General features: G+C 47.0%; 3 protein-coding genes across 3 annotated transcripts in view; 2 read left to right on the top strand and 1 right to left on the bottom strand.

The window, feature by feature from the left end:
* Window positions 1–2,723, bottom strand: part of LRIT1 (leucine rich repeat, Ig-like and transmembrane domains 1) — a gene marked incomplete at its 3' end in the record, with an annotated part of 67,570 nt that extends 64,847 nt beyond the window's left edge. The window contains exons 1-2 of the mRNA XM_082002111.1: window positions 2,693–2,723; window positions 1,348–1,559 (exon numbers count right to left, since the gene is read on the bottom strand). The remainder of the gene's footprint in view (window positions 1–1,347; window positions 1,560–2,692) is intronic.
* Window positions 2,724–14,033: 11,310 nt separating this feature from the next.
* On the top strand, window positions 14,034–15,623 carry SLC18A3 (solute carrier family 18 member A3; the record flags this gene model as incomplete). The annotated part of the gene is made up of 1 exon (XM_082002519.1): window positions 14,034–15,623. One exon carries the CDS (start codon window positions 14,034–14,036, stop codon window positions 15,621–15,623), a length of 1,590 nt encoding a protein of 529 aa, XP_081858645.1.
* Window positions 15,624–20,232: 4,609 nt separating this feature from the next.
* The window catches only part of CHAT (choline O-acetyltransferase), a gene marked incomplete at its 3' end in the record, with an annotated part of 31,171 nt that continues 25,720 nt past the window's right edge, over window positions 20,233–25,683 (top strand). Inside the window, exons 1-3 of the mRNA XM_082002072.1 lie at window positions 20,233–20,918; window positions 23,003–23,194; window positions 25,397–25,515. Coding sequence (XP_081858198.1) covers window positions 20,856–20,918; window positions 23,003–23,194; window positions 25,397–25,515 — 374 coding nt within the window. The 5' untranslated portion in view covers window positions 20,233–20,855. The remainder of the gene's footprint in view (window positions 20,919–23,002; window positions 23,195–25,396; window positions 25,516–25,683) is intronic.

The raw sequence follows: 25,683 nt of genomic DNA, 5'->3' as shown, positions 1-25,683 counted from the left end.
AATTCGATTCTAGCATAACCTCTACTGACTTTAATTGCAGTTAGTGAAAAGTTTTACACATAGGATTAACGAATAATAAGGGAAGTTCTTGAAAATACTTTATTTCATGATTGCATTCTTGCAAGGTCACTCAAGTCTCTGCTTTCCGTAAGGAAGTAGACCTCTTGTGCTGCGTAGAAAGGCCATTTTCATACCCAAACAAACCTTAAGTAGCAATGTATTGTTAAATAATATGTTGGGAGGACAAACACTTGCTAGCTACTGAAAACCAGGCCTTTGCTATTGACACACAGAAATCACTGTGGCAGATTTTCTGTAGTCAGGATGGCGAGCCCTGTTCTGTAGCCTTGACTCTGTCTTTTTAAGGTCAGCAGCAGTGACCACAGTATGATGATTTTATTCTTATCTGTATTTTTTATTAATTTAAATAGTAATCCAAGGGAAAAATGTTCATGTTACTCGGTAGAAAATGTGTTAAAAATATTCAAGAAAGCTACTAGATATTGGTATTATTATATTAGATATAAATTCGATATTTGATTATTCCAGTTTACGAAATAAAGATAGCAATAAACACATTTCTAAAGAGCATCTCTGCTGTTATATTTATAACCAGAAGGTGGCAATAAATCGCCGCAAATCTCCTCCAAGCGTCCTAAACCGCTGCCTGACAGAGCTAGCAGGGAAGAGTCCAGGGCACTTCACACAGCTACAAATTTGTCATTTAAGCTATAACTTGGGTAAACTCTCTGGAATTAGAGCAATACAGACAATAACTAACTCATGCTACGCTAGCAACAAAATGTTTTATTTCTTCCCTCCTGTCTGTTCTGCCCGTGCAACCAGCCTCTGGCATATCTGCTGGGGCGTTTTTGGATGACCACTGAAACTACAGGACTCAAAAGGACCCCACATCCCTCAGTGTGTACAACATGTACAATACTGGTTCATGTCAGCAGTGGAGCAGAACCTCAAAAACTCAGGGGAGCTTCAGAGGAACAGGTCCCCATGATCCTTGCCACTTAGTCACTTTATCTCCAATGAAAATGTCACACTATGGAAAACAGGGTTTGGGCTGGATCCTCTGTTGGTTTCCAGCAAGTCTGAGGGCCACGCTGCCACCTTGCCTCTCCTACAGCATTTCTGTATAACTTCAGGGATGTGTTTGTGTTGATTGCCCTAGCAGAGTCTTCTCAGCTTTTACTGAGAGAATTTATCTCAGTAACTGGTCCACAGCCTGGAGCCCTATCCAAGTGCAATGGAAAGCACCCTGGGTGCATAGGCTCATATTAAGAGCATCTCTCAGACAGTTGAAGTTTCAGGAAAGAAAAACCCACACATGCACACCTGTGCATTGCCAGCACAGAGAGCCTCAGAGCCCTCACAGATTCCTCCATGTGTTTCAATTGAGCAGGAAGCTCAATTCCCTCCTGTGCTGCTCCGGATCGGCACTGCTCCCCTCAGTCCTGAGACCGATACGCATTCCTGGGCAGTGGGACACCCTGGGGCAGGCACTGCTCTGGCTGCACTGCCAGCTGTCCATCATGGATGCAGAAGAGCTGTTCCATGACATAAAAAGAAGAGGCTAAATGGATGCTGGGAATATCCTGGTAAATCTGCTGTTACAGAGCAACACTAGCCCCTGCTCTGTACGTGAAGTGAATGGCAGAATGTAAGAGTGGCAGCAGAGACACACACGGGCCACACAGGCACAGCTTGTCTGGCTCCAAGCCACCCCTCCGTACAATGGCAAGATTTCCAAGGAGACTGCAGCAAACAGCAGAGCAGGCAGAGGAGGAGAGCCAGGGTCCTGTTCTCCTTGGCCTGCCACATCCACACACCAAGTCACAGCCATGCCATCCTCTTTAAAGGCGAGGGCTTTGCTGCCACAGGGCTAGCTGCCAATCAGACAGCTAACAGCATGTAAATGCATGGTGCTCTGCCCATGAACAGTTGCTGTCTCAACACAGACTCTAGCATATAGCCGTAAAAGAACATCAAAACAAAAAATGTATTTTTTTTAACTAAGATAGCTCAGCATGGTTACTTCATTTTCCATTTTTCCTAAGTTGGTCATTATTTTTTTTAGTGAAGTTTTGTCTTATTTTATTCTAGTGTTACCCTATCCCACCAAAAAGAACACATTTGGGAGAAGAAATTGCCATTTACTAAAAAGTACAACAGAAAAAAAAAAGTAGGCATCCAAAGTTGCAAAATGGAAGGATAAGCATTCAGGATATTTCAGCTCTAATGCAGGATAAGGTAACAAGGTGAATACTGAGACTTCCTTCTTTCTGTGATCGTTTCCACACAAACACAAAAGGAGACTCCAGCAAGGAAGAATCCAGGTGTTGGAATTACTCTGTATTTACACAGAATAAGTAGCAATTCTCTCAATAAGTTTTGAGATAAGGACAAAGCTCATTTGTTGCTTTGCTTGGGAAAGAAATAAAGATAAAACTATAGTATTTGGATTCCTTTCAGATAAATAATTCGGAGGTTTCTGAGTGTTTGGAGGGTTCTTTGTTTTGAAGAGAAGGATAGAGCTCCAGTGGCTGACATTTAAGGAAGAGATCAGCTTTGCCAACACTGATGTGGCAGCCCAGAACAGATGAGTATGTGCATACAGAAGGAAAAGAGAGAAAAAAAATTCAGGGTTGGAAGAAGCTTTGCCATTTGGGTTGCCAGTCACCTGGATGAGCACAGCCTCCTGACAGTCTACAAATCTGCATTTCCTTCACCTGGGATGATGAGGGGGGAAGAGGCAGAGAGGACAGACTGAGACCAACTCTCAGCATGACATGAGTTAGATGTTGTCAAGAGCCATACCTGGACCCACAATATAAACATAGTGGGGATACGAGGGAGTGTTTATGGATGAGCCCTATTACTGCTGCCTGAGAAAATGTAAGGCAGGGAAAAGTTTGGAGTGAAGAGGCAGTGGCAGGCAGCGGCAGGCCGCTCTGATCAAAAGTGGAGCGATGCTCAGTTTGTAGCATGTGAAACTACTGAAAGATTGAGTGCTCAGAGAGACTGAGGGAAATGCAAACGGAGCCCCTGGAGGGGAACCGTATTTCAGCAGGTCATGAGCAAGCCAATAATGATTCCTACTTCATTTGTATGTGTGCTAAACATACTTGGCATTACTTCAGAGACTGGGGTCAAAAGTTCGATGATTATGGATCTTTGCTAAAGGCATTGTGCTAGAAGATGCATCTGGATCACTGCTAGGGGAGGGTCAGAGCCAGGTCTGCACTAACCCTTACCCCTGCCCTGTCCTGGTGGGGTTTCCCAGCTGAGATCCATTATATATGTAACTGGCACACTGAAAAACAGCCACAAATCTTATCTTGCATGTTACCTCACTGCCAGGATGCTTCAAAACAGCAAACTGGAAGTAGAGCAAGCAGGGATAGCATTCATTTTGCATCTCCCAATAGCTTGCCATGCTGCCAGTCTCCTGGGCCAGCAAGACCCTGCCTTTGCTCCAGACCATCTTCAGTATGTCCTCCAAAAACACATCTAAGAGCACACACAAAAATTAAGTCATGCATATATGAGGTAGGGGGAAGGACAGCCATCTTCCCTATCAGCCATCAAAGAAAGGTAGGTAATTAGAGAAGGGCAAACTAGAGCACTTTAACTTAACCAGTGCCTAACACAAGAGTGCAAATACTCCCCCTTGCCATAAGTCAGCATACACAAGATTGAGACTTGATTGTACCTTGCTTTTATCAGAACTATGTAGAAAGATAGCAGCATCACTGTTGTACGTGAGTATTCCTATACTGTAGAAATGGTAAAGAATCTCTCCTTTTCTAGCCATCAGTTCTTAATCACAAAAAACAATGTTGTATTATATACAGCCTTGCTATCTCCACAGTGATGCCTGCACTGCAGTTGAGGCCTTGTACACAATTCAACACACACTGCTTTCCCACCAGACAGTAGGACACCCATTTTCCAAGTACAAATCATCACCTGGTTTTGAGGATACCCTTATGGGGCCTAAATGGGACCTAACTCTCTGCTGCTAAAGGAGGATTTGGACCAGCCTCATTCCCCCAAGGAAAAGTAGTGGCAGATGACTGCTCTCAACCCTGGGGCAGCTCTGCAGCAAGCCAGCATCCCTCTGAGCACCCCAGCCCCTGGAGCAGCACCAGCAGGCAGCTCCCTCACAACCATTGGAAACACAGGACACTGCACCCTTAGCTGCTTCACTGCTTGCCTCCCCATAATGCAGCAGCAGCAAAGCAAGTACCAGCACTAGCTGATCTGCCTGGACCCAAGAGAAACACTTAGCAAATGAAGGGTCATACAGCCAATAACTTAGTTTCTTGGCAACACTGACAGCATTTTGGCCTCTCCCTTTAGGCTTTGATGGTCTGGTGGACTCACAACATCAACCCCACACGCTCATGGAGACACACGGTGGAGTTCCCCCCATGCCTCCCAAAAGGTGGCTGTGACGTCATGCCTCATGGCCTCAGCAGCACTTGGCTGTTGCTACTTGGGGATAAGCTGAAGAGAAGGTCATCTGCAAGCACAGGTTTCTCTGCCTGAGGAAGACAGCAGCAAAAAAGTGTCAAGTACACAACCACAATGCTGGGAGTGTCCTTTTGCACCAGCTATTGAAGCCTTGGCTCTCTTCCCTTTCTCCAAAACATACCTGTGTGACAGAGACTCTCACAGCTTGCTGAGTTTCAGCACACAGTTTGACTTTCTTTACATTGAACTGGCAGGCAAAGGAGATTTCTGTTGGCCCCAGGGGCATTATGCTGACTGTGTTTTCCAGCTATGAGTAGCCTCACAGAAAATAAATCTTCCAGGGAAACCTCAAGACTCAAGGGAAATGGAGGACCAGAGGCTTTCATTAACTTGCACAGGGCTTTGTTAGCTGGATACAGGTAATAATGAATACTGGCTGGGGAAGACATGTGTTCATTTTTCAAGGACTCCTCTGCAATTCTCTTGAACTTTGATAGGAGCTTGCAATGCATGCTCTAAGGGTATAAGCCTGATTGATAGACACACATTGTCAATTTGACTTTTCACAGGTGGGGGAGGGGTGGAAGCTAAGGAAAATAAACCTATTTCTTTTTTAGGAACTTCACCCCCTGCTTTTTTTTGTAATGAAATTCATCATAACGACCACTGCAACCCAAATCTAATAAGAAGTCTGAGGGTCCATTTTCCACTGGTAGCCATTTGCACTGGTCAATTTAGGCAACTCACTAAAGCATAAGAATGATATTGCAAGACAACCTGCTTGAGTCAGTGGGTAAGAAGAAAAGCTTACTTAGACAGTATTAAATCAGTAAAATTGATTGCACCTTATTGGTTATGCTCCGATTCCACTGGTAGGAAAGGTATGAGCTGGCTTATTTACACACATATACTAGTGAACTCATTCACACACAGCTGCTTTCCACGTCAGAGCAATAAAAATTAATAATAAAAACTAAACATCATCAGCCTTTAAGCATTTGGAAGCCCCAGAGTCCCATCACCAGATCCTCTGGAAATGTGTCAGCCTCCTCATGAGAGAGACTGGGGCTGGGTTCCTGCAGGGATTGGCTGCCAGAACTACCATGGTGCCTGGTCATCACACTCCACCAACAGATTACTCCATGGTATCGACCCCTTGCTCTGGGTTAATCCTTTTAATTGTCTCGCCACATCTTTTCCCATTAGACTGATGTAACTTGTTTAAGCATACACAGATTGATTTATGACAGCACTAGGGATGTTAATCAGATGCCTTCTCTCCAGTTACCGCACACTCTGTAAGAGATGCTGGACAATAGTCTCCCATGTGGGAGCTCTAGCCTTTTGCCTTGAAATCAAAGGCAGCCTCCCAGCAAGAGCAGAATTACACTGCACTAAGAAGAGATGGCTTCCACTGGCATTGTGAGTAAAGCAAGGTCATTGCCTCCTGCTCTTGATTCTGAAGTGCCATCTTCTTTAAATATAGCTGCAATCAAGGAAATGGAAAATCTCTTTAAAAGATCACTGTTCGGAACTTACTGGAGCCCACTGAAATCCTAAAACCTCATCAGGAGATAAAGGGTTCCCTTTAAATGCAACCTCATTTGTCTCCATTTGAAGAGGCACTTTCCTTGATAATGTATGTTCAACATCCCTTAGCTGACTGCTGCATGTTCCCTGCATTTCCCTTTTACCGCAGTGATGTGCACAGTGCAGAAGCCTGCATAGAACAGCCTTCTTTTCCATACATACAACTTAGGTCATGCAATGCACAGAAGTCATAATGTTCAGATACCATGGATATAGTTGAAAAAACAGAGTTCTCAATAGTACCAATAAAACTCAAAAATTATTTGGAAAAAAATAGGACACCTGCAGATCCAAGGTACTTTTAATTCTATTGCTGTGTTCAAAATTAAACCCATTAGATACATTCAGCAAGGAATTAAATTTCATCTGCAGGTGCCACCATCTCACTGAAAGTCAAAGAAAACTTGCCCCCTAACTTTGTGCTTCTAGAAAATAAAACAAACAAAAACCTCCCACACATCTACTCTGCCAAACTGCTAAAGAAAACTGAAGTTCTGATTCTGACTCTAACCTACATAACCAGACACTCTTTGGGTTTACAACTGGGACACCACCAGTCCCATCACATTTTGACAGCAAATCCCATGCATTTTCCCCACCAGCAAGAGGGATCAGAGCAGAAGCTCTTTCAGCTGATTCTCGCAGGTGCTCCTCCTGCTGCCCAGCTGGTCCTGCCTTGGCTAGGATCTCATCTTGGATTTGCAAATCCTCCTGAAACCTTTCAGTACAATTTCTAGACACAAATTGACTGGATGTGCTGACAAATATCAGCACTTCTTAAGAAATTCATTCCACTTATGGCCTACTCAGATTCAAGGTGGAGAGGGGAGGAACTTCCGTAAAACTTTATTAAAAATTGCAGAAAAGATCTCTGAACTGAGTTCCAGACCCATCTCAAATCCTTTAAACACAGCAGAGGGGAAGGTGATTTCAACATAACCAAGCAAAGAGAAGCAGCCGCAGAGGCTTTGGGAAGGAGAAACATTCACACAAAGCACAGACACTTCCGGAACCAAGTAACAATGATACACCTGCCCTTTCACAGTTTTCATATCTTACCTGACTTTTTCTGCAGCCAGGCCACAGTCAGCAATGCCTTTCCAAGCCTGGAGCCTGCTAGCAGCAGCCTTGCAGTCCCTGAGCAGGGAGCAGGATACATCCCCACAGCATCAGCCAGGCCAGCATGCCAGCCAGCACTGCCTGCTGCTCCACTGCCAAGCCCAGCTCTGACTGATGCCCAGCAAAGGTCTCCAGAAGCATCGATCTCAAGAAAGATTTACCAAAGCCCTGCATAAGCATATACGTGCTAAGGATGAGACACCAGGAAGGAGAGGGGAAACCAGCACTATGTCCGCATGCTTCCAGCCCAGGCAGTGAGGCAGTGGTTGGTGCACAGCCCCTCACAGCCAGTCAGTGAAGTCCAGGTTTCTAATCTCAGGTATCTCGTTTTTACAGCAAGTTCTTTGAGAACAACCTTCATGCTGAGAGCAACTTACAACATTTTCAAACAAAATAAGTGAGACAACTGTAAAAGTACCTTCAAATGATTCATGAACAAAGACCAAAAAAACTTTATCTAATGTATTATTAAGTACAGATTATTCTTCAGCTCTGTTCAAAAACACCAAAGGCTGCTTTGATAGATCTAAAAGCACCAGCAGGAGCCACTGCCCTTTGTACTTTGCTAAGAAGAACCCCAGCTGACAAGGGCCACATGGACCATATGCTGCTCTGAAGCAGCACTAACAACAGAGATCTCAGCAGCTACTCGAAGTGACAAAAAACACCATGAAATCACTACCTTCACTCTTCCACTGCTACCCACAATCTACTCAAGGCCCTCACTCCAACAGAAGCTTCAAACTAGCACTGGTTTGTCCCAATCCACGATTTCACCTATAGCCTGAGCCCATCCTCCCCACCAGGCAAAGACTCAGCCTCATATCTTCCTGAGGAACCAGCCCACACCTAATGTTCCTTTCCAGATTTGTGTGGATACTAATTCTACATACCTGCAAGTACCTACAACGTGGCTTCGATCTCCACTGATATTATCTATGCTGCAAAAAGAAGCATTTTCTTCCCTTGCTCTCAAGTGTTTTCAATGCCACAGCCATTTAAAATATTAAGGCAAAGGATGAAAGCTACAGAGAAGTAACTCCTTATAAACAAAACGATGCAATGAGAAGAGATGGGCAAGACTGGTGATAGATTCTGCCACAACCAAACCTAACATCCCTGTAATGTTTGCACATGAGTAAATATCTAAGGCACTGAGTAATTATCCTGGTTTATCTTTTCTGACTTTCATAAGTCACATGGAAAAGTAAGATCCATTAAAACATTTATTTTGCTTGTCTCCCAACGCTAACGCTATCTCATACTTCCCTCAGAATTGTCTCCTTTGTAATAATTTTATAGAAATGCATTGTAAAATTGCCAGATGCTAGAGCTTTTCTTGACAGTGAAATTTCACTTAAATAGTATGAAAATACAAGCTGACCTGTATCCTGTCACTGGGATATGTCACATACAATATATCCTGCAAACTCATTTTTAATTCTTTGCCAAGACATTTGCCTCCCCATTTAAGTAAAACATTCATATTCATTTCATTCTGCTTGGGACAATGTTGATCACTTTACAGATTACCAAAACAAAATATCTGACAGGTTATATGAAATATCCTTCTTCTGTAGCCAGCATGAGGAGAATGCCTAGCATGATGGAAACCTACATTTAAACTGTCAGCAAAGCAGATTGCCCATCTGAACTGCTTTTAAAGCCACAGAAACTATTTGTGAGTGTGTGGCAGATGTATTTCCTGCTGTCTCAGTTCTGAGAAGCTGTTAAGCAACAAGGAGCTAACGAGGAATTTGATTTGGGCTACAGCAAAGCCCCCAAAGGTGAGCAGACATAAATGGCTAGTGGAGAAGCATGTTAAGAATCACTAGTATCAAAACATTTCTTCAGTTCCTGCTCCCTGCAAGATTGGATGGGAAATGAACGCGTGCATGAACTTGAGGGTTTTTGGAGCAAGGACAGATTCTGTATTTTTACAACTGAGAAGCTGAAAAACAGGGTAACTTCGGAAAAAAACAGTATTTTTATGGTTGGTTAGAGAACATTTTGACAGGCTTCCTCAAGAGAGCAAAGACAGACATGATAGGACAAAAATGATACTAAAGTACTAGGAAGAGAAGCAGTCATTGGGAAGAGTAGGATCTTCCCAGATCCTACAGCTGCTTCTTGCATCTCAAAGATGAACACCGTTTGTAGTCCTTGTCTAGTCTGGGACTGGCAGAGAAAATGTTTGAAGGATGTAAAGAAGAGACAAGGGTGGTTTAAGGTGACACACACAGTAGACATAGGCATAGAGGGAACAAAACAGGAAAAGAAATTTCAAATTGAGCATTAGGAAACTACTCAAGCCATGAATTTTATTGGACAGCTGAGTATTCCTCAAGGGGGGAAGTGGAAACTCCATTTACACAGACATTTAGAAGTAGAGACATGACTTTATTGTAGAGAATGCCCTGTACTTTCAGAGTTGGAAGACAATATAATTTAATAGCTCTTTTTTAACTCTAACTGCACAACTGTCTATTACAATTAACAAGAACACCAACTATTGCTAGAGCTAGCATAAGCTTAGACAAAAACCCTTGAATTACTTTCTCTCCTCCCTTTCTTGTTTATTTTTCTGTCTCTCTCTAAGCATTTTGCCAAAGAGCGAAGCAGCATGAAGTATGGGTGCAACATTAAAAAAAAAGAGACTATTTACCATTCCTCAAAAAAAAAAAAAGGTTATGGCAAACCATTTTTAAAGAGCAGTTTTGCTTATTGAACACAGCTGTTACAGCAATGGACAGTCACACTTTCATGTACAGTCCCCATCCCTTGTCACACCTGTGTCACGCATGAAGTTTTGACAGAGAATTACAAAAGACACGGTCCCCCTAGAAGGCCGTGCCTGGGGGCTATTCCCACTAGTGCCAAAAGCCAGTACTACCAACCAGACCTGCCCAGGGGGAACCCAAAGCAGGACCAGGTGCACGAAGCCCTGCCTGGCCTCCCCCCTGGTGCTACCGCATGGAGCCACCAGCCATGGGATTTGCCAGCCCTCGCCAGGACTCCCTTTCCTCTGCTCTCCAAAGGTCCTGTGTGTGCCTTTGTGCACTTCTGCCTGCACACATGTGTCTGTCTGCCATGGGAAACAAAGATTTTAGTGCCCGCCAGGAAGGGCAGGAACATACACAAATATGTTAATGGTTAAGGCAAAATAGCCAATGTTTTCTCAATAATTCCACTCATGGCAATAATTTCTTGGTTTCTGTTTGACAGCCCTATCGTTTTGTGCCCAAAAATGCTTTTGAAATTAAGTTGTTGAAAATGGACTTGACCTTCTATCTCCTCCCTTTTCCTCCACCACGCTTCTAAAGATTACAGCATACTTGTCAATCTAGATGAGCCTCTCCTATTTGTCAGGATCACATTAGCAGGTCTTTTAATCAGAAATTAAAATTAGAAAAGAAACACGTAATTAGTTTAAAACTAAGTGCTAAAAAGTATTGCCATATCCTTAAGAGGACAAGCTCTCTATTGCAGATGTTAAGTACTCGGGCTATTAAGAAAATTAATATTGTGCAGACATGAGGAATTCTAACTCTCTGACTCATTGTGTTTAGATACCTCATAGCAAAAAATTTTTTCTCCTGTGGGAGAAAGGAGATGCATGATTAACTTAAGTCCATTCCTGACAGCAGAGTGCCTCACAGCAGTTGGTGCTTCTCCCTCTGTAAAATCACCCTGATACAGCATCAAAACCAGCTGTAGTTGCAAAAAGCAAGGACTATCAATTCAGTAGGTAGCAGGACAAATGAGCAAAGATTGTACACAAGTCATTTTCCCTGTTTAACTACTCATATTTATTTTTTTTGTTCAGAGAGAAATCTTTCTAATTTTTCCAAGATTCCCAAGGTAGGTAGGTCTTTCTTTTTAAACTGAAGTCAGTGTTAGAAGTGTGACCAACCAGTCATACTAAAACCCACTGCCCCTTCACGTTCAACTTGCACCATCATCACACTTGTAGGTTTATATGCTCATGTGTGTTACATTTTCTGTTGTTTCTGAAATCTTGAAGATCCTAAATGTAATTTCCCTTTCTGGGCCCTGAGCTTTTTTTGGACTCAATAATAAATTCCTCTCTATGGCAAAACAGTCATCTTGAGTTAGGTTTTCCTTCATCTACAGCCTCTAAAACAAAGTAAGTGGTAAGAAGTCCTGGTGCAGTCAACTCTGTTCTTTATACATTCCTAAAGTCTTCTCCATCTCCTTGACATTAACAGTGGCTTTCCAAAACCACATGTTCTGCACTGGAGGACAAATGAAGTACATCACCTCTGCCGCATTCCTCCTCTCAAACCAAGTAAGTATCACATCTTCTGGGTTTTAGGACAAAAGTACAAAATTTTAAAAGTCATCTCACCCTGAAGTCCCTTCCCAAATATAATTGTGAGTTTCTAAGCCAAATACCAGGGAGACTTTTTTTTTTTTTACTTTAATTTGCTGTGGGTCCATCAACTTTGACCACATTTGAAGGTACATTTTCTCCCCATTAGTTCTGTCTAGTCAAAGAAGCTCACGTAGCGATGACGCATCTGTTGCAGATAAGGGTATCTGCTGATTTGATTTACTAAGAAGACTAAATTTATTATGCAACATTTTACAAGTATAATTCTGCTTTCCCTTGATGGTAATAAATTCGATATCAGCTCCCCTGAGACAAGAGAACCAGTCCCTTTATTATCCAGACATGACCCCCAGAGCCAGATTCCATTTTAGAGACGGGAAATGGCCATATCTCTGATTAAAAGGGAAACTTTAATCAAATAAAGTGCCTCATCAAGCAAGAGCCAAGATTCCAATACTCCTGACTGCAGCACAGCAATGATCCAAAGTCGTATCTACCCCCAACCCATTACCGCTTACTGCAAACGTGATATCCATCCCAAAGAGGAGATGCATCCTTCAGCATCCTGGGAGCTGCTCCTCCTGTGCCCACAGCCCCTCGCAGAAACATGTTCTCAAGCTGCTACCCCAGGGTCTGTCTGAGGAACCAGAGGAGGGTTTGCTTTGTGGTGTTTGGGGTTTTTTTTCTGAACTAAATCAATCTTGCAGGTGACAAGTAGCCTGCACCATGCATCAAAGTGGAGCAGCCATGGCCTCCAGCTCAGTACCCTTCCAATAACACTCTCATATTCTCTCAGACACTTTCCTTCTACTCTCTGAAATGATCTTTTGAAACATTTAGGATACTAGCTTATTTAGAGTCCCAGGTCAAGAGCTTTGTCCCTATTACCAGCTGCGTATTTCTGCAGTTTTACAGCGGGGTAGTAAACGATTAACAAATAATGATAAGAATGATCACACAAACGTCTAGGGGTATTGTTATTTTAAGTGTGCTTTAAGACTCCACTTCTGTGTAAGCACAGTCGGATCTGTATGCCGCTCCATGCAGGGATCTATCTTAAAGTCTTTCTGGCCATCTAGAGAGTTTTCTTGCAACAGAGCAAGATACAGCAACTGACAGATAAGTCATCTCCCTTTCAGCCACGGAAGGCCAGCTACGCAAGCAAATGAAGGAGCCCAAACTCCACGTCTACTCAGGAACCGCTTGGCTGAGAGATCCAGTTATTTCATACAGCCTTCTGCAGAGATCTGCCTTGGATCAGCCCACATGTCACTTCTGCTACGGAAGATTTACTCTCTGCTTTATGCCAGGAGTAACTTCCTAATACCAAAGCCTCTGCACTGAGTGGGACCCCTTGCTCCGCAGGGCTTCCAGCTGCAGCACTGGCCAGGCAAAATGCGGCAAATATGTAATAGCACGGCGCTTGAAGGTTATTTCCTGGGTGTTTGAGTGCTACACACGCACGCAGGAAGATGGTTACTGTGCTGCGCTCTGCTTTCCAAAGCAGCTTCAGTGCCCTCTGACGTGAGAGTGCTGTTCCCGGAGGGGGGCACACCCCTCTGAGGAGGGGCAGGGCGCAGCCCGACCCTGCCTAGCCCCGTTCCTCGTTATCCCGAGCTCCCCAGAGCTGCCCCGCGCCCGGCCCGGGCCCGGCTGCGCCGTCGGGGGAACTGCGGCGGGCGTTGGCGGCCTGCCCCGGCGAGCCGCTCTCGGGTCAGGCGGCGGCAGCCGGTGGCTCCGGGCTGCGCCGCGGAGGCACAGGGCGGCGGAGAGGGGGCGGCGGATCCCTGCGGCCGCGACGCGGGCGCAGAGGGGCCCTTCGCGGCTCGCACCGCACAGAGGCCGCGCCGGTAATCGCCGGTCCCCGCAGGAGAGCCGGGCTCCGGACTGCCCCGCCGGGGCAACGGCAGTGCAGAGCCGCAAACACACGGGACCGCTGCCCGCAGCACCGGCGAGCGCACGTCGGGCCTGGCCCGCTGCCCTTGTGCCGTTCGGGCCCGGAGGGAAACGACGCTTGCAGCGAGGGCTGCGGAGGGCTACCAGGGGAGCCGGGGCCGCTTGCAGGGCCGCCCGGGGGTCCGCGGGAAGCCGCGCCGTCGGGGCGGCGAGAGCTACCGGCGGACCCCCGCCTCGGGGGTGGGGCCGCCGCCCCCCTGGCACACCCCCGGGGCGGGCAGAGACCGACGGCACCCCCGCCCCGCAGCCCCCTCACCGCGGCCGGGCAGAGCCGGCGCGGTACAGCGGGGCGGGGCGCGGGGCCGGCGCGGCGGCGGGGGCGGGTGGGGTTTCCGTGCGCGGCGCTTATTAGTATGGTGATGGAGGGCCAGCCCCTCGGAGCCGCCTCGTAGCGGCGGCGCGGGCTGGCGGCAGCCGCCGGGAGGTGAGCGGCGGCTCGGGCGGCGGCGGAGGAGGAGGAGGCGGCGGGGCCGCCCCCGCCGTGCCCCATGCGGGCGGCGGCGGGGCGGCGGCGGCACTGAGGGCGATGTCGGAGGCGGGGGGCGCGGGCCGGGCACGGGCCGCCGTGGCGCGGCTCTCGGAGGCGGTGGGCGAGCGGCGGCGGCGGCTGGGCAGCGCCATGGGGGAGGCGCGGCGGCAGCGGCGTCTGCTGCTGCTGGTGGTGTGCGTGGCGCTGCTGCTGGACAACATGCTCTACATGGTCATCGTGCCCATCATCCCCGACTACATCGCGGCCATGCGCGGCGGGGAGGGCGCCGCCGGCCCGTCCGCGCCCGCGGGGGGCAACGAGAGCGGCGGCGGTGGCAACCGGAGCCTCCTGCCGGCGCGGTACCCGCCGGCCGCGGGAGGCAACGAGGACGTGCAGATCGGGGTGCTGTTCGCCTCCAAGGCCATGCTGCAGCTGCTGGTGAACCCGCTCAGCGGCACCCTCATCGACCGCGTGGGCTACGAGGCGCCGCTGCTGGCCGGGCTGGCCGTCATGTTCCTCTCCACCGCCACCTTCGCCTTCGCCGAGAACTACGCGACGCTGTTCGCGGCGCGCAGCCTGCAGGGGCTGGGCTCGGCCTTCGCCGACACGGCCGGCATCGCCCTCATTGCCGACCGCTACGCCGAGGAGCCGGCGCGGAGCCGCGCCCTGGGCACGGCGTTGGCCTGCATCTCCTTCGGCAGTCTGGCCGCCCCCCCCTTCGGCGGCGTCCTCTACGAGTTCGCCGGCAAGCGGGTGCCCTTCCTGGTGCTGGCCTGCGTCTGCCTCCTCGACGGGCTGCTGCTGCTGGCCCTGGCACCGCCCTGCGCCGCCGGGGCGCGGGCCAACATGCCCGTCGGCACCCCCATCCACCGCCTCATGGCTGACCCCTACATTGCCGTGGTGGCGGGAGCCCTGGCCACCTGCAACATCCCCCTGGCCTTCCTGGAGCCCACCATTGCCAACTGGATGAAGGAGTCCATGGGGGCCAGCGAGTGGGAGGTGGGCCTCACCTGGCTGCCCGCCTTCTTCCCCCACGTGCTGGGCGTCTACGTCACTGTCCGGCTGGCCGCTGCGTACCCCCACCTTCAGTGGTTTTACGGGGCCCTGGGCATGGCCGTCATTGGCGCTAGCTCCTGCCTGGTGCCAGCCTGCAGGAATTTCGGGCAGGTCATCGTTCCCCTCTGCGGCATCTGCTTTGGCATCGCCCTGGTGGACACGGCCCTGCTGCCCACCCTGGCCTTCCTGGTAGACGTGCGCCATGTCTCAGTCTACGGCAGTGTCTATGCCATCGCAGACATCTCCTACTCTGTGGCATATGCCCTGGGGCCCATTGTGGCTGGCCAGATTGTGCACACCATGGGTTTTGCACAGCTCAACCTGGGTATGGGGCTCGCCAATGTGCTTTATGCCCCTGTCCTCCTCTTCCTCAAAAACGTCTGCCAAATGAAACCCTCTCACTCGGAGACGAACATCCTCCTTGAAGAAGGGCCTAAGGGACTTTACGACACCATCAAAATGGAGGAGCGCAAAGGCATGGGCAAAAGCCTCCAGCCAACGGGCGAGACAGAGGAGAATGGCATGGATTCCTACCGCAGAGACCTGACGGGGGTGTCTGAGGAGGACTCCTCAGACTATGAGTACAGTTAGGTTCCCCCATGTGCCCCAGCCCCAGGAGCAAGGGAGAAAGGGGGGGATGAAAGGGTTACTGCATTATGTTTCTGTACCGACGTGCAATATATACAGTTTAACCTTTGTCATGATGTAATGGCTTCCTTCTTCTAGACTTGTTTTTAATCGGTATTTCCTTCAGCATTCTGGCAGGTTGAAGTGGGTGGGGAATGGGGGGGACAAGCCTGAAGAAAATTATCTGAATAATCATTGCTATAAATCTGGGGGGGGTCTTTCCAACAAAACTACCACCAACAAAACAAAAAACCCAACAGCCTCATAGCTGGGGTATAATTTTGCAAAGTTTTCTCAAGCTGAAATTGTGTGTGACATACTGTATATCTCTGTAAAAAATATATGAAAAGCAAAAAAGTCTGTGTAAAATTTCGAATGGCATATTCAGGGACTTAGTAAATCTTGTGTACATAGATTTTCAGTTGGTTTCATATATTTAAGAAGAGCAACAACTATCACAATGTCTTATTCTTCCTTGGGAATAAACGGAAGTATTGTACTTTTTTTTTTTCTCTCTTGTGCTGCTCTCTGGTAAGTGCAATATGCTGTATTATGTTGAAGTCTAAACTACAAGAATACGATCTGAATAAATGGAATTGAAGGGGATCGATTGTCTTTGTTTCATTGTTGAGCGCTGCTTGGAGGGAGGGAGCTGGCTGTGCTCGGTGTAACCCCTACGGTCACAATTCCTTATAACACAAACCTCATCGGTTACCAAAATCGCCCAGGAAAGAAAACCCCGGTACAAAATGTTCTCATTCATTCTTCAAAACGCATGTTAACGGGTCCGAGCAAAAAACATTGCACTGCAAACATGCTAGCGATTGCCCAAAACCAGCTCCTCGTATTCTCACGCGAATTTAATTTTAATTCTCACAATCATGAATCTTAATTTCCGAATATTCCAAAAATTACATTACCAGCAGAGACACTGGTTGTTGTGTCAGAGACACAACACTGGAAAATGCCTTTCTTGGTGCTGAATGCTGCCCCAATTGCAACGTGCCCACCTCAGTGCAGCCGATAGGGATTAAACAAAACAAAAGACGGGTTAAGTGCTTCATTCAAACCTTTGCAAAAAGTGGAAACTTCGATCCAACCACAATGGAACCAGAGTGCCTATTTTGCCCTGCAGATTTGTCTTGATAGAAAATAAAACCGTTTATTTAAATTCCTAGCTCATTAGGAAACAAAATAAATCACTTATAATCTCAAGAGGGGGAAAAAAAATATACAAACGGCCATGGCAACTATTACAGGGCTTACACTCGTCCCTAGGGAGCTGGGCCCCGCGAAAGAGACGCGGAGAAACCGCTCATCGGTTCCGCGGAGCCGCGCGGCCCCGCGGCGCAGCTCCGGTCGGGTCAGCCGAGTCGCTGCTCACGAGACGCACAACTCACGACAACACCGCGACGGCGCTTTGGGACGGTGAGTCTGGCGAAGGAGCAATGGCCCCCGCCGTGGGACCCGAGCCCCGCTTCCCTAAACCGCAGCCGCTCTCTTTACTGTTAAGCGGCAGCAGCGGCGCCTCCCCTGGCCCGCCGCCCCGGGGCTCTCCGTTGCCGCCGCCGCCGCCGCTCACGGGGCCGCCCCGGCCCCCGAGCAGCTCCCACAGAGCCTGGGCCCCTGTAGGGACCGCTGCCGCCCCGTCGCGGGCTGCCGCCCCTCCCGGCCGCGGTACCGGCAGCCCACTGGCAGCGCCGCCCGCCCTGTTCAGCCACCGAGCTTTCCGGAGCCTCAGACGCACCGCGGTGACACCGCTCGACACCAGCGACAACCCGCGTGGCAACGCGGGTCACCGAGAGCTCAGAGTTCCCTTTGCCGCCGCCACCGGGAGCCTCCCGGCTGACCCCGACGGCGGTAAGGGCGCGGGCGAGGCCGGCTCCTCCCGCCCGCCCTCCCTCCCGGGGCACGGCCGGCGCGGAGCCAGCTGGTGCCGGGGCCACCGCCGGGTATCGCCCGCAGAGCGGCACGGTCCGGACGCGGTGGGAGGGCGGCAGCGCCTGTTGCGCGCAGCGGGAGGGGAGGGGCGGGCCGGGCCGGGCCGGGCGGTGCCGGGGGCGCGGGGCGGGGAGGAGCCAGGCGGTGGCGGGGACGAGCCGCGCTCCGCGCGCCCTCGCCCAGAGGGGACCCGACCGCCGAGGAGGCGGCGGTACCTCGGACAGCACCGCCGCGACTTCGCGGAGCCCGCCCAGCAGCCGCTCCCGAGCGCCCCGACGAGCAGGTACGGGCGGCCCCGACGGCGCGGCTGCGAGGCGGGAGAGCCGCGGGCCTGGGAGCGGGGCGGCGGGGCCTGCAGCGTGGAGCCGGGGGGGCTCCCCTCGCCAAACTCCGCGGCGCCGGCGGCACCCACGGGGCCGCCCCGTTGCCGCCGCCCGCGGGTCCCGCCGCGACGGGCAGCCCGGGACAGACGGGGCTCCCCCGGGGCTGAGGCGTGGGAAGGTCTCGGGGCGCGCCGGCAGGCTCCGGCGGAGCGTGAGCGCTCCCCGAGGAGCTCCGCCGTTGCTGCGGCCCGCAGGGAGCTCACGGCAAGGGGCCAGGGCAGCTACCGCAGCAGTGCGCACCTCAGACGCGTGTTTCTGATAACGCATACAGTCCTCTTAGCTTTAAGCGTAGATTCCCGAGAACTTTAAGCTTGTCTTCCTGAGAACAGCGAGAGCGAGGATGAATAGATGGGGGCGAGTGCAATGCCCCAACTTGATACACTACAAGCTGCTTCCTGAGTCCATAACCTACAGAGAACCCAAGTACAAGCACATGGGCTTATTTCAGTCCTCCTCTGCTATCTGCTAGCAGAGAGATCAGTGCCTTTTGTTGTGGATTTGAGCTGCTGCTTTGAGCTGTGGGGAAGGCCACCCAGCTCCCCAGGCTGCGTGACTCGCAGCCACCCTGCTAAGCCATTCACGCCCGCCTTCCAGCTAAGCCAGCTGTAAATAAAAACAGCTAGGATATTTTTTTTTTGTCTAATAACTTTGACAAAGCACCTCACAGCCATACCAGTGAGCAACTTTGAAGTCATCTTGAATTTCTGCAGGATTTTCTCTTGTGTCAGTTTTCCTTGTCCTTTATTAAGCAAACACAGGATCGGGCGTGATGCTAAGCTGGCAACGCTTGAACCAGAGACAAAGCCTCAGTTCATCCCCGTGACAGAGAAAAGTACAGTTCAGGCTACTACCCCCAAACTCTTTATCACACTAATTTTACAGATATGTGAGTCTGTTATTAGTAGCATTTCCCACCAATGCAGAGCCAGCATAGACTTGTAGTCAGTATGACTCCGTATTGCAGTTTGACAAAAAACATAGGGAAGAAAGAGAGAGAAAGAGAGAAAGAGAGAAAGAGAGAAAGAAAGTCCCAGTAAGAATACCAGCAGGATTTTTCCTTAGGGGAATACAGTTTTAGGGGCTCTGAAGACAAAATGGCTGCTCTGTATTTGAACGCAGGTGGGGAGCTGAGGCCAGCCCATAAACAACTGGGCAAGCCACAATCTTCCAAGAGTTACAGGATGCTCCCATGATTTGAAGTGCTTTGAACCTGTGTTGCTCAGAATAGAGTGCGTGGCGAAGTGATGAGACCTGTGCAGCACACAAGAGGGAGTGAAGCAGCACAGCGGGTTAATGTGGCCTTTCCATGAGGGAAATCGTCTCTCACCTGTGTTGAAATTGTAAGGCAGATGACAGATCAACATGAGTTTGCTATGTGCCTCATTGCAGAGCCCCAGGGACATCTCTCAACCTTATACAACCTACCTGACAGCACATGGCCCCACTGGCAGCCAGTGCAGGACAGGGGGAGGACAGGGTCAACACAAGGTGCCAGTGACCACTTACACATTGGCAAAGCCATGCTGGAACCGCAAGGCTGGAATAGGCAAGCTGATTCCTCAGAAGAGGAATAATGCACGGCCATCCCTGCCCATTGCTAAACAAAACTCTTCATCTCACTTTCATACACTGTAGGTTTTTATGCAAATTGTTCTTATAAGCTGTTGTAGAAATAATTCTAGTTCCTTGAATGTATAGTCCCAAGGGTTTCAGAAAGGAAATATGACGTTCTTTTCTACTTAGTCCACATGTGTTGTCTTTTATATTTTGCACACACACAGTACAAAATTAAAAAATTAAAAAACCCCTGTGGTCTGTCAAGACCTGGCTGAACTCATAGATGTTACTCTGCTTCAGCTGTACCACCTTAATTGAAGGATAACTGCTTGGCATGGGCACTATTATATTGGAAGAAATGTGTGTGTCATATAGCTTATAATTGTACAGAAAAGGACTAAGAGGCATCTTTAGAAGTGAAAACCAGGACAAGCACAATACCAGAGAGACACAAGTGAAAGTATTTGGTCTGTCACAGATGAATTCTGTGACTTTTGGCAGGTTAAGCCATCTCCCTGGTTAGGTATATTCTATTTGGAAAGACTGCTGTGTGAAGCGGCTCAAATGCAGTGTATGCCACAGCCAGCCTAGGCAGGCTGACGGGGTCCCCCAGCCCAGAGCTATGCCCCAAAGCACTGGCACCCCGCGAGCCTCTAACCTGCAGGGGGCAAAGGCACGTCTCATCAAGCTCCTTTCCACAGCTTCTACAGCTTTAATGCTGAGATGACAGCACCTCATGGTGTCTGTGGAACTGTGCAAGGACAAATGCATTTAAAGACTGTGATGCTTTCATATAAAATGGTAAAGGGAGGATGTATAAGATCCTTAGACAGAAAACTGCAACTTTACTGTTACCTGTGTCAACATAAGTACATTCAAAGAAAAGTCACCTCTTTCCTTCAGCTAACATATAACAGTAATAAAAAGCGTGCAGATTGTGGCACAATGCATTGAAGTAAATCAGGGTGAAAAAAAAAAAAACATGCTGAGAAGGGAACATTTATGTGCATCAACAGTTCTGGATAAAGAAATTTATAGCAAAATGAGACAAACAGAATGTCAGAACAATCTCCACAGGGCTCAGTTCAGCTGCTTTTGAATGTTATACTTCTATTTCTCTTCAGTTTTGCTTTCTGAAGCTTTTGTGTATGCTTGTGCAGGGAATACTCCCCATGTACATTTTGGTTATAAATAATGGGTACTGACTGGACTTTAAATCTTTTCTATTTCCAGAACTGAGGCGTGAGGCTCCGTAAGTGCCCCCAAGTGGCTTCAATTTCTGTCCTCAACAAAAGATATCAAAAGAAATGCGGGCATGCCTGTCCTAGAAAAAAACATGCAGAAGAAAGAGAAAGATACATGCAGTAAAGATGAGACAGTAAGTGACTGTTTCTGGGAAAACAAAAAGAAACAAAAAGAAAAAAAAAAGGCTGAAGATAGGTGACAACAGCTTTTAATGCTGTAAATTAATACAATTATTTTAAACCAAGCTCGGTTCCAGATTTCTTCTTTCCAGGGAACACTAGTTATCCTGCAGCAGTTTATAATCAGAAACTTTGATCTAACATTAGTGCTTCTCATATCCAAATACATCCTTCCTCCCAACATGCTGTGAAGAATTCCAGTAAGTGAAATATTATAACACAACAGCAGATGCATTACTACTCAGGCAAAGATGGCACGTAATTATTTCTTAATAGTACAGAACTATCAAACTATCACATATGATTCATTTTCAAGCTGGTTTAAAAGATGCCAGATGTGTATGCCTATAAGTAGTCAACCCCCTGGGTTTAAAGCTTTTTTCCTAAGCAGAGTCATGAACTGTACAGTAACCTTATCCAGAAAGATAGGGCCAAAGCCAGGTAACAAAAAGAAATACTATTTGGCACATCTATTTCTACTGACCAAGAAATCAATGACAGAAGAGATATCCCCTGAATAAATGTAGTTTCAAACTGTAGAATTACCTTTCTTTTATTTCTGAGATCCAGGGTACATTACAGGCTAAATTGGATTTTCATTTCCATTAGTAACAGGTAATCCTGTGACACTTTCTATGAGTATCTGAAATCTTTGGTTTCTAGACAGGGAAACATAATGCAACACTGACTTTTCTGTGGATGTCAAAAGGCAGAGCTGGTATTTGAGTTCAGAGGACACCCTCTCCCTGCCTTCTGTTCAGAGCACTTCCTCCACCTTCTGCCTCCCTGCACGCACTAGCAAAGGAGTTTGCAGCTAGCCTTGCTCTGAGCAGCAGGTGGGACTAGGTGACTGCCAGACATCTCTTCCAACCGAAATCACACTATGGCCCTGCAACCCCATGAAAACTAATGTCTATTACATCAAGGACTAGTAAAAAAAAATCTGAACTTTACCTGCTTTAGGAGACAGGCAAAAATCAAATTAGAGAAATAAACCCTCCAAAAGTTTATGGCCTACACTGATCACTAATTGACAAGCACAGCTGAATTAGATGGCCGTTTCTCAACTGGGAGATACATCAACCTCACTGAAGAACCATGCTTAGAGCATCATGGCCTCTTGCAATTTCCCAGTCTTTCATGGATCTCCTCCATGCTTGATTTTCTCGCTGCCCCCATAATTCATCTGGCTTTTAAATGACTAATTACCACTTCACTTGGTTAGTTCTACATTAAAAAACAATGGAAGTTTAATTGCATAGACAGCGTGAGATTGTTTTCTTCCCAGATACTGTTGGTTTCCTGCTCCAAACAGGACAAGGATAAAGCAAGTATAAACAGAAATGTTTTATCAAGCCTTCTAGGAGGGTTCCAGGCTGGCTGACAGTCAGAGGTTTGACAGGATAAAACACAGATTTATTGAGGATTCTATGTAGCCAGTGCTAATAAATAGGTAGACCTGCACATTTTCTATTTCTGCAGTATTATAACCAGTCATATTACCAATCAGAAAAGTATTAACCCGCTGTTTTAACCCACAAGATAAATGCACTTCTTTACTAATGAAATATCTTCTCTCAATACATTATTTTGTTATGTTCTAATGTATTTGAAGATTTCCTAGAGTCTAGCTCAGACTACAAGTTTGTATCATGCCTATTTGCCCTAGGATTTATAGAATTTTTACCAAGGAATATTCTCCTGTTTTCCACTAGTTTCCTTCCCTATCCATTTGAAATCCTTATTGGCAAAAGGCCTACAAATAGAGCTACTGGAGAGGCACCACTGCTTCAGTATTGCATAAAACTGCATACTATGTCCTAAAATCCAGGCACTTTAAGACCTAATGAAACTCCACTGAAGTCACATAATTACATTTGCAGTAATCAGGCATCTCAACTGCTAAAACAGAATAAATGGATTTTAAAAAGGGATGCAATATATTAATCAGCAATAGAAGAGGAGAAAAAAAAAAGAGGACAGTTTGGGAACAAGTAGAATTACTTGCTAATCTCTTTTTTTTTTTTTTTATGATTAGGCAGTGCCAAAACTTCCAGTCCCACCACTGCAACAGACCTTACACATGTACCTACAGTGCATGAAACACTTGGTGCCAGAGGAGCAATTTAGAAAGACCAAGGTCATCGTGGAGCAGTTTGGAATTGCAGGAGGCCTGGGGGAATCTTTGCAGCAAATCCTCGAGGAAAGAAGGGAAAAGACAACAAACTGGGTAAGTAAATGAGAGTAAGCAGATGAGAAAAAGAATTGCTGTGTTAGATGATGCTCATTTACTAACTTTTTGTGATGTTCTATATGTGATCACTGCCTTCTTTCAGTGGGTCAATGCAAACAGGGCTCACATCAGATTCTACCAAAGGGAATGAATATTTCAGACATGCTAGGCTAGAATTTTCAAATGATGTCAAAATCCATGTCATTTTTATGTTTTCAAAACAACAGTTTGCTGACATAAATGAGGGAATTCATGCACCTCAAGTGCATGCACCCAGGTGTCAGCTCTACCTGTAGGAAGCACTAGATTACATCCTTTTTGGATGAAATGTCTTCCTTTCCCTTTCATAACAGGATTTAGAGTTTTTATTAAAATGAAAAATGGTTTCTGTTAGGGCTCTAAAAAGTGCCTTGCATACCCATCTAGCCAAAGCTCTGATCCAAATTATTTTGCAATGGAATACTTTAGGATAGGAATTACTCTTTTTGAATTAAACTATTATTTGCCACTCATTGTCACACCATACCAATGTAGTTACCCTGAAGTATTTACTTTGCCAAATATACACACATGTATATGTATATATATCTATCACATATGCCATGCTGAGACCTCAGCCTTTAAAAAAGTTCGGCTTTGTGCTTCCAAAGACATAAGCTGTAGGTAAAATAGATTTTATTATTCCACAAACTCACAGTTCATTCTGCCTGCATTAACCATGTTAGAATATGGCAGCTGAAAACCAGAAACACTGATTTTATTGAAGTCCTTCCATCCCAGCAGGAAGAGGGACACTGAATGGTTTCATGGATTCAGTGAAATCCTGCACGCTTGCTACTGATGTCAGTGAAGTGTGCTTCTCCCCTAACTTTTCAGTTGTGCGACGCACAAGAAAACTCCATCAAATTGCTACTAGCAAAAAAAAGAGTCAGAAAAAAAGGCTACAGTACTGGAAATGCTTTTATTTTAAAAGCAGTGCTTAATTTCTGAACTACTTGTTGACAGAATCTGAGCAGCACTAAATGCTGCCCAATCTTGTTTTGTTATTGTGATCATAGAACTTCATATTTTTGGTGGCTAAATTAACCATTGCTTAAATAGTGTTCCTGATAACAAATAGCGTTCCAGGAGACAACTGTTCATTTAACCACTTACAGAATGAAAATTACAGAGGAAGGATGTATAAGTGTTTTCTGAAATGTCTCAACTTTAAATACTCATTATTAAAATTAAATACTTGATTTTTAAGATAAATGAAAAATGTTTTTATTTGGAATTTAACTTGCCAGGAGTACAGTTCTAGCCTGTTCTCCTGAAGGCTCCAGAGGCTGCGGGGGAAGCATCTGTTCTAACAGCAATGAAACATCTCAGAGGAAAACTTTTTCAACTGATGCGTGCATTCATAATTATTTTTGCATAATTTTGTTGTTGTTTATAGTTACTATATGCAAAGCATGCCCACTAAGCTCAGAAAGACCATTTAACCTTTTTATGAAACCCTCCATTTTCTAAATAATGATTCTTCAAACTCTGCTCAGACATAACGGAATGCAGTTACCATACATCTGCATTTCCAATAAAAATGGTTAGAAATTTAATAGGTGTGTCTGTCTGGGTCAAGCCTCAGTAAATCTGCATTTGTGTCGGTGGACACAGGGAATTCTCCAGGGGCCCTATCCACATGCCAGTATCTGCAGGACTGAATCATTAGGCTTGGGAAATTCTTTTCCTACTCTGTCTCGCTACAGAACAGTATATGACGGCTAACAACAGATCACCTTGGCATCACTGACAAATATTTGAAGACCCCTGAGGAAAGCCATCACTAGTAAAATTCCATCCATCTCTCAAATATATCCCAATCACTATTCAGGAGTGAGCAGTTAGCATGTTGTACTCAAACATTTTTTTGTTGTAGAGAGAAGCAAACAACAAAATACCCAAACCATCACAATATGGAGCTTGTTTATTTTTTAATGGAACACACAGTAAATTGCCATTGATTGAAAAATAGGATTATGGAATTGCGGCTAATTTCAGCTGAGCTGAGGTCACAGAGCCCAGACTGAAAATGCTCTGCAGCTCCATTAATCAGAGCCCATGCGTGACATCAGGAGCACCCAGCACTCTCCCCTCACCCCCAGACTGCCTTTCCGCATGCTGCTCATAGCGTTAAGATTTCGTGTCCCCTTCCCTTAGGTGTTTAACTACTGGCTGGATGACATGTACCTCAACAACCGGCTAGCTCTTCCAGTCAATTCGAGCCCAGCAATTATCTTTGCCCGTCAGTATTTCAAGGATGTAAATGACCAGCTGAGGTAATGTACTACGACTTTGCAGCTTTTGCTAAATCAAAGAACATTTTAAATGTACTGCTTTTGCAAAAGGACAATCAACTTTCATTAAAAAAATAAGGGCTGTTAACCATTAAATGATTTCCTACTAGGCTTGCTGACTGAAAGCCGTGTTTCTGGAGTTACTCATAC

This window comes from Phaethon aethereus (genome assembly GCF_964289735.1).
Source record: "Phaethon aethereus genome assembly, chromosome: 7".
Taxonomy (NCBI): domain Eukaryota; kingdom Metazoa; phylum Chordata; class Aves; order Phaethontiformes; family Phaethontidae; genus Phaethon; species Phaethon aethereus.
Note: the sequence above shows the minus strand (reverse complement) of the source record. Positions and strands in the feature narration are given on the sequence as shown.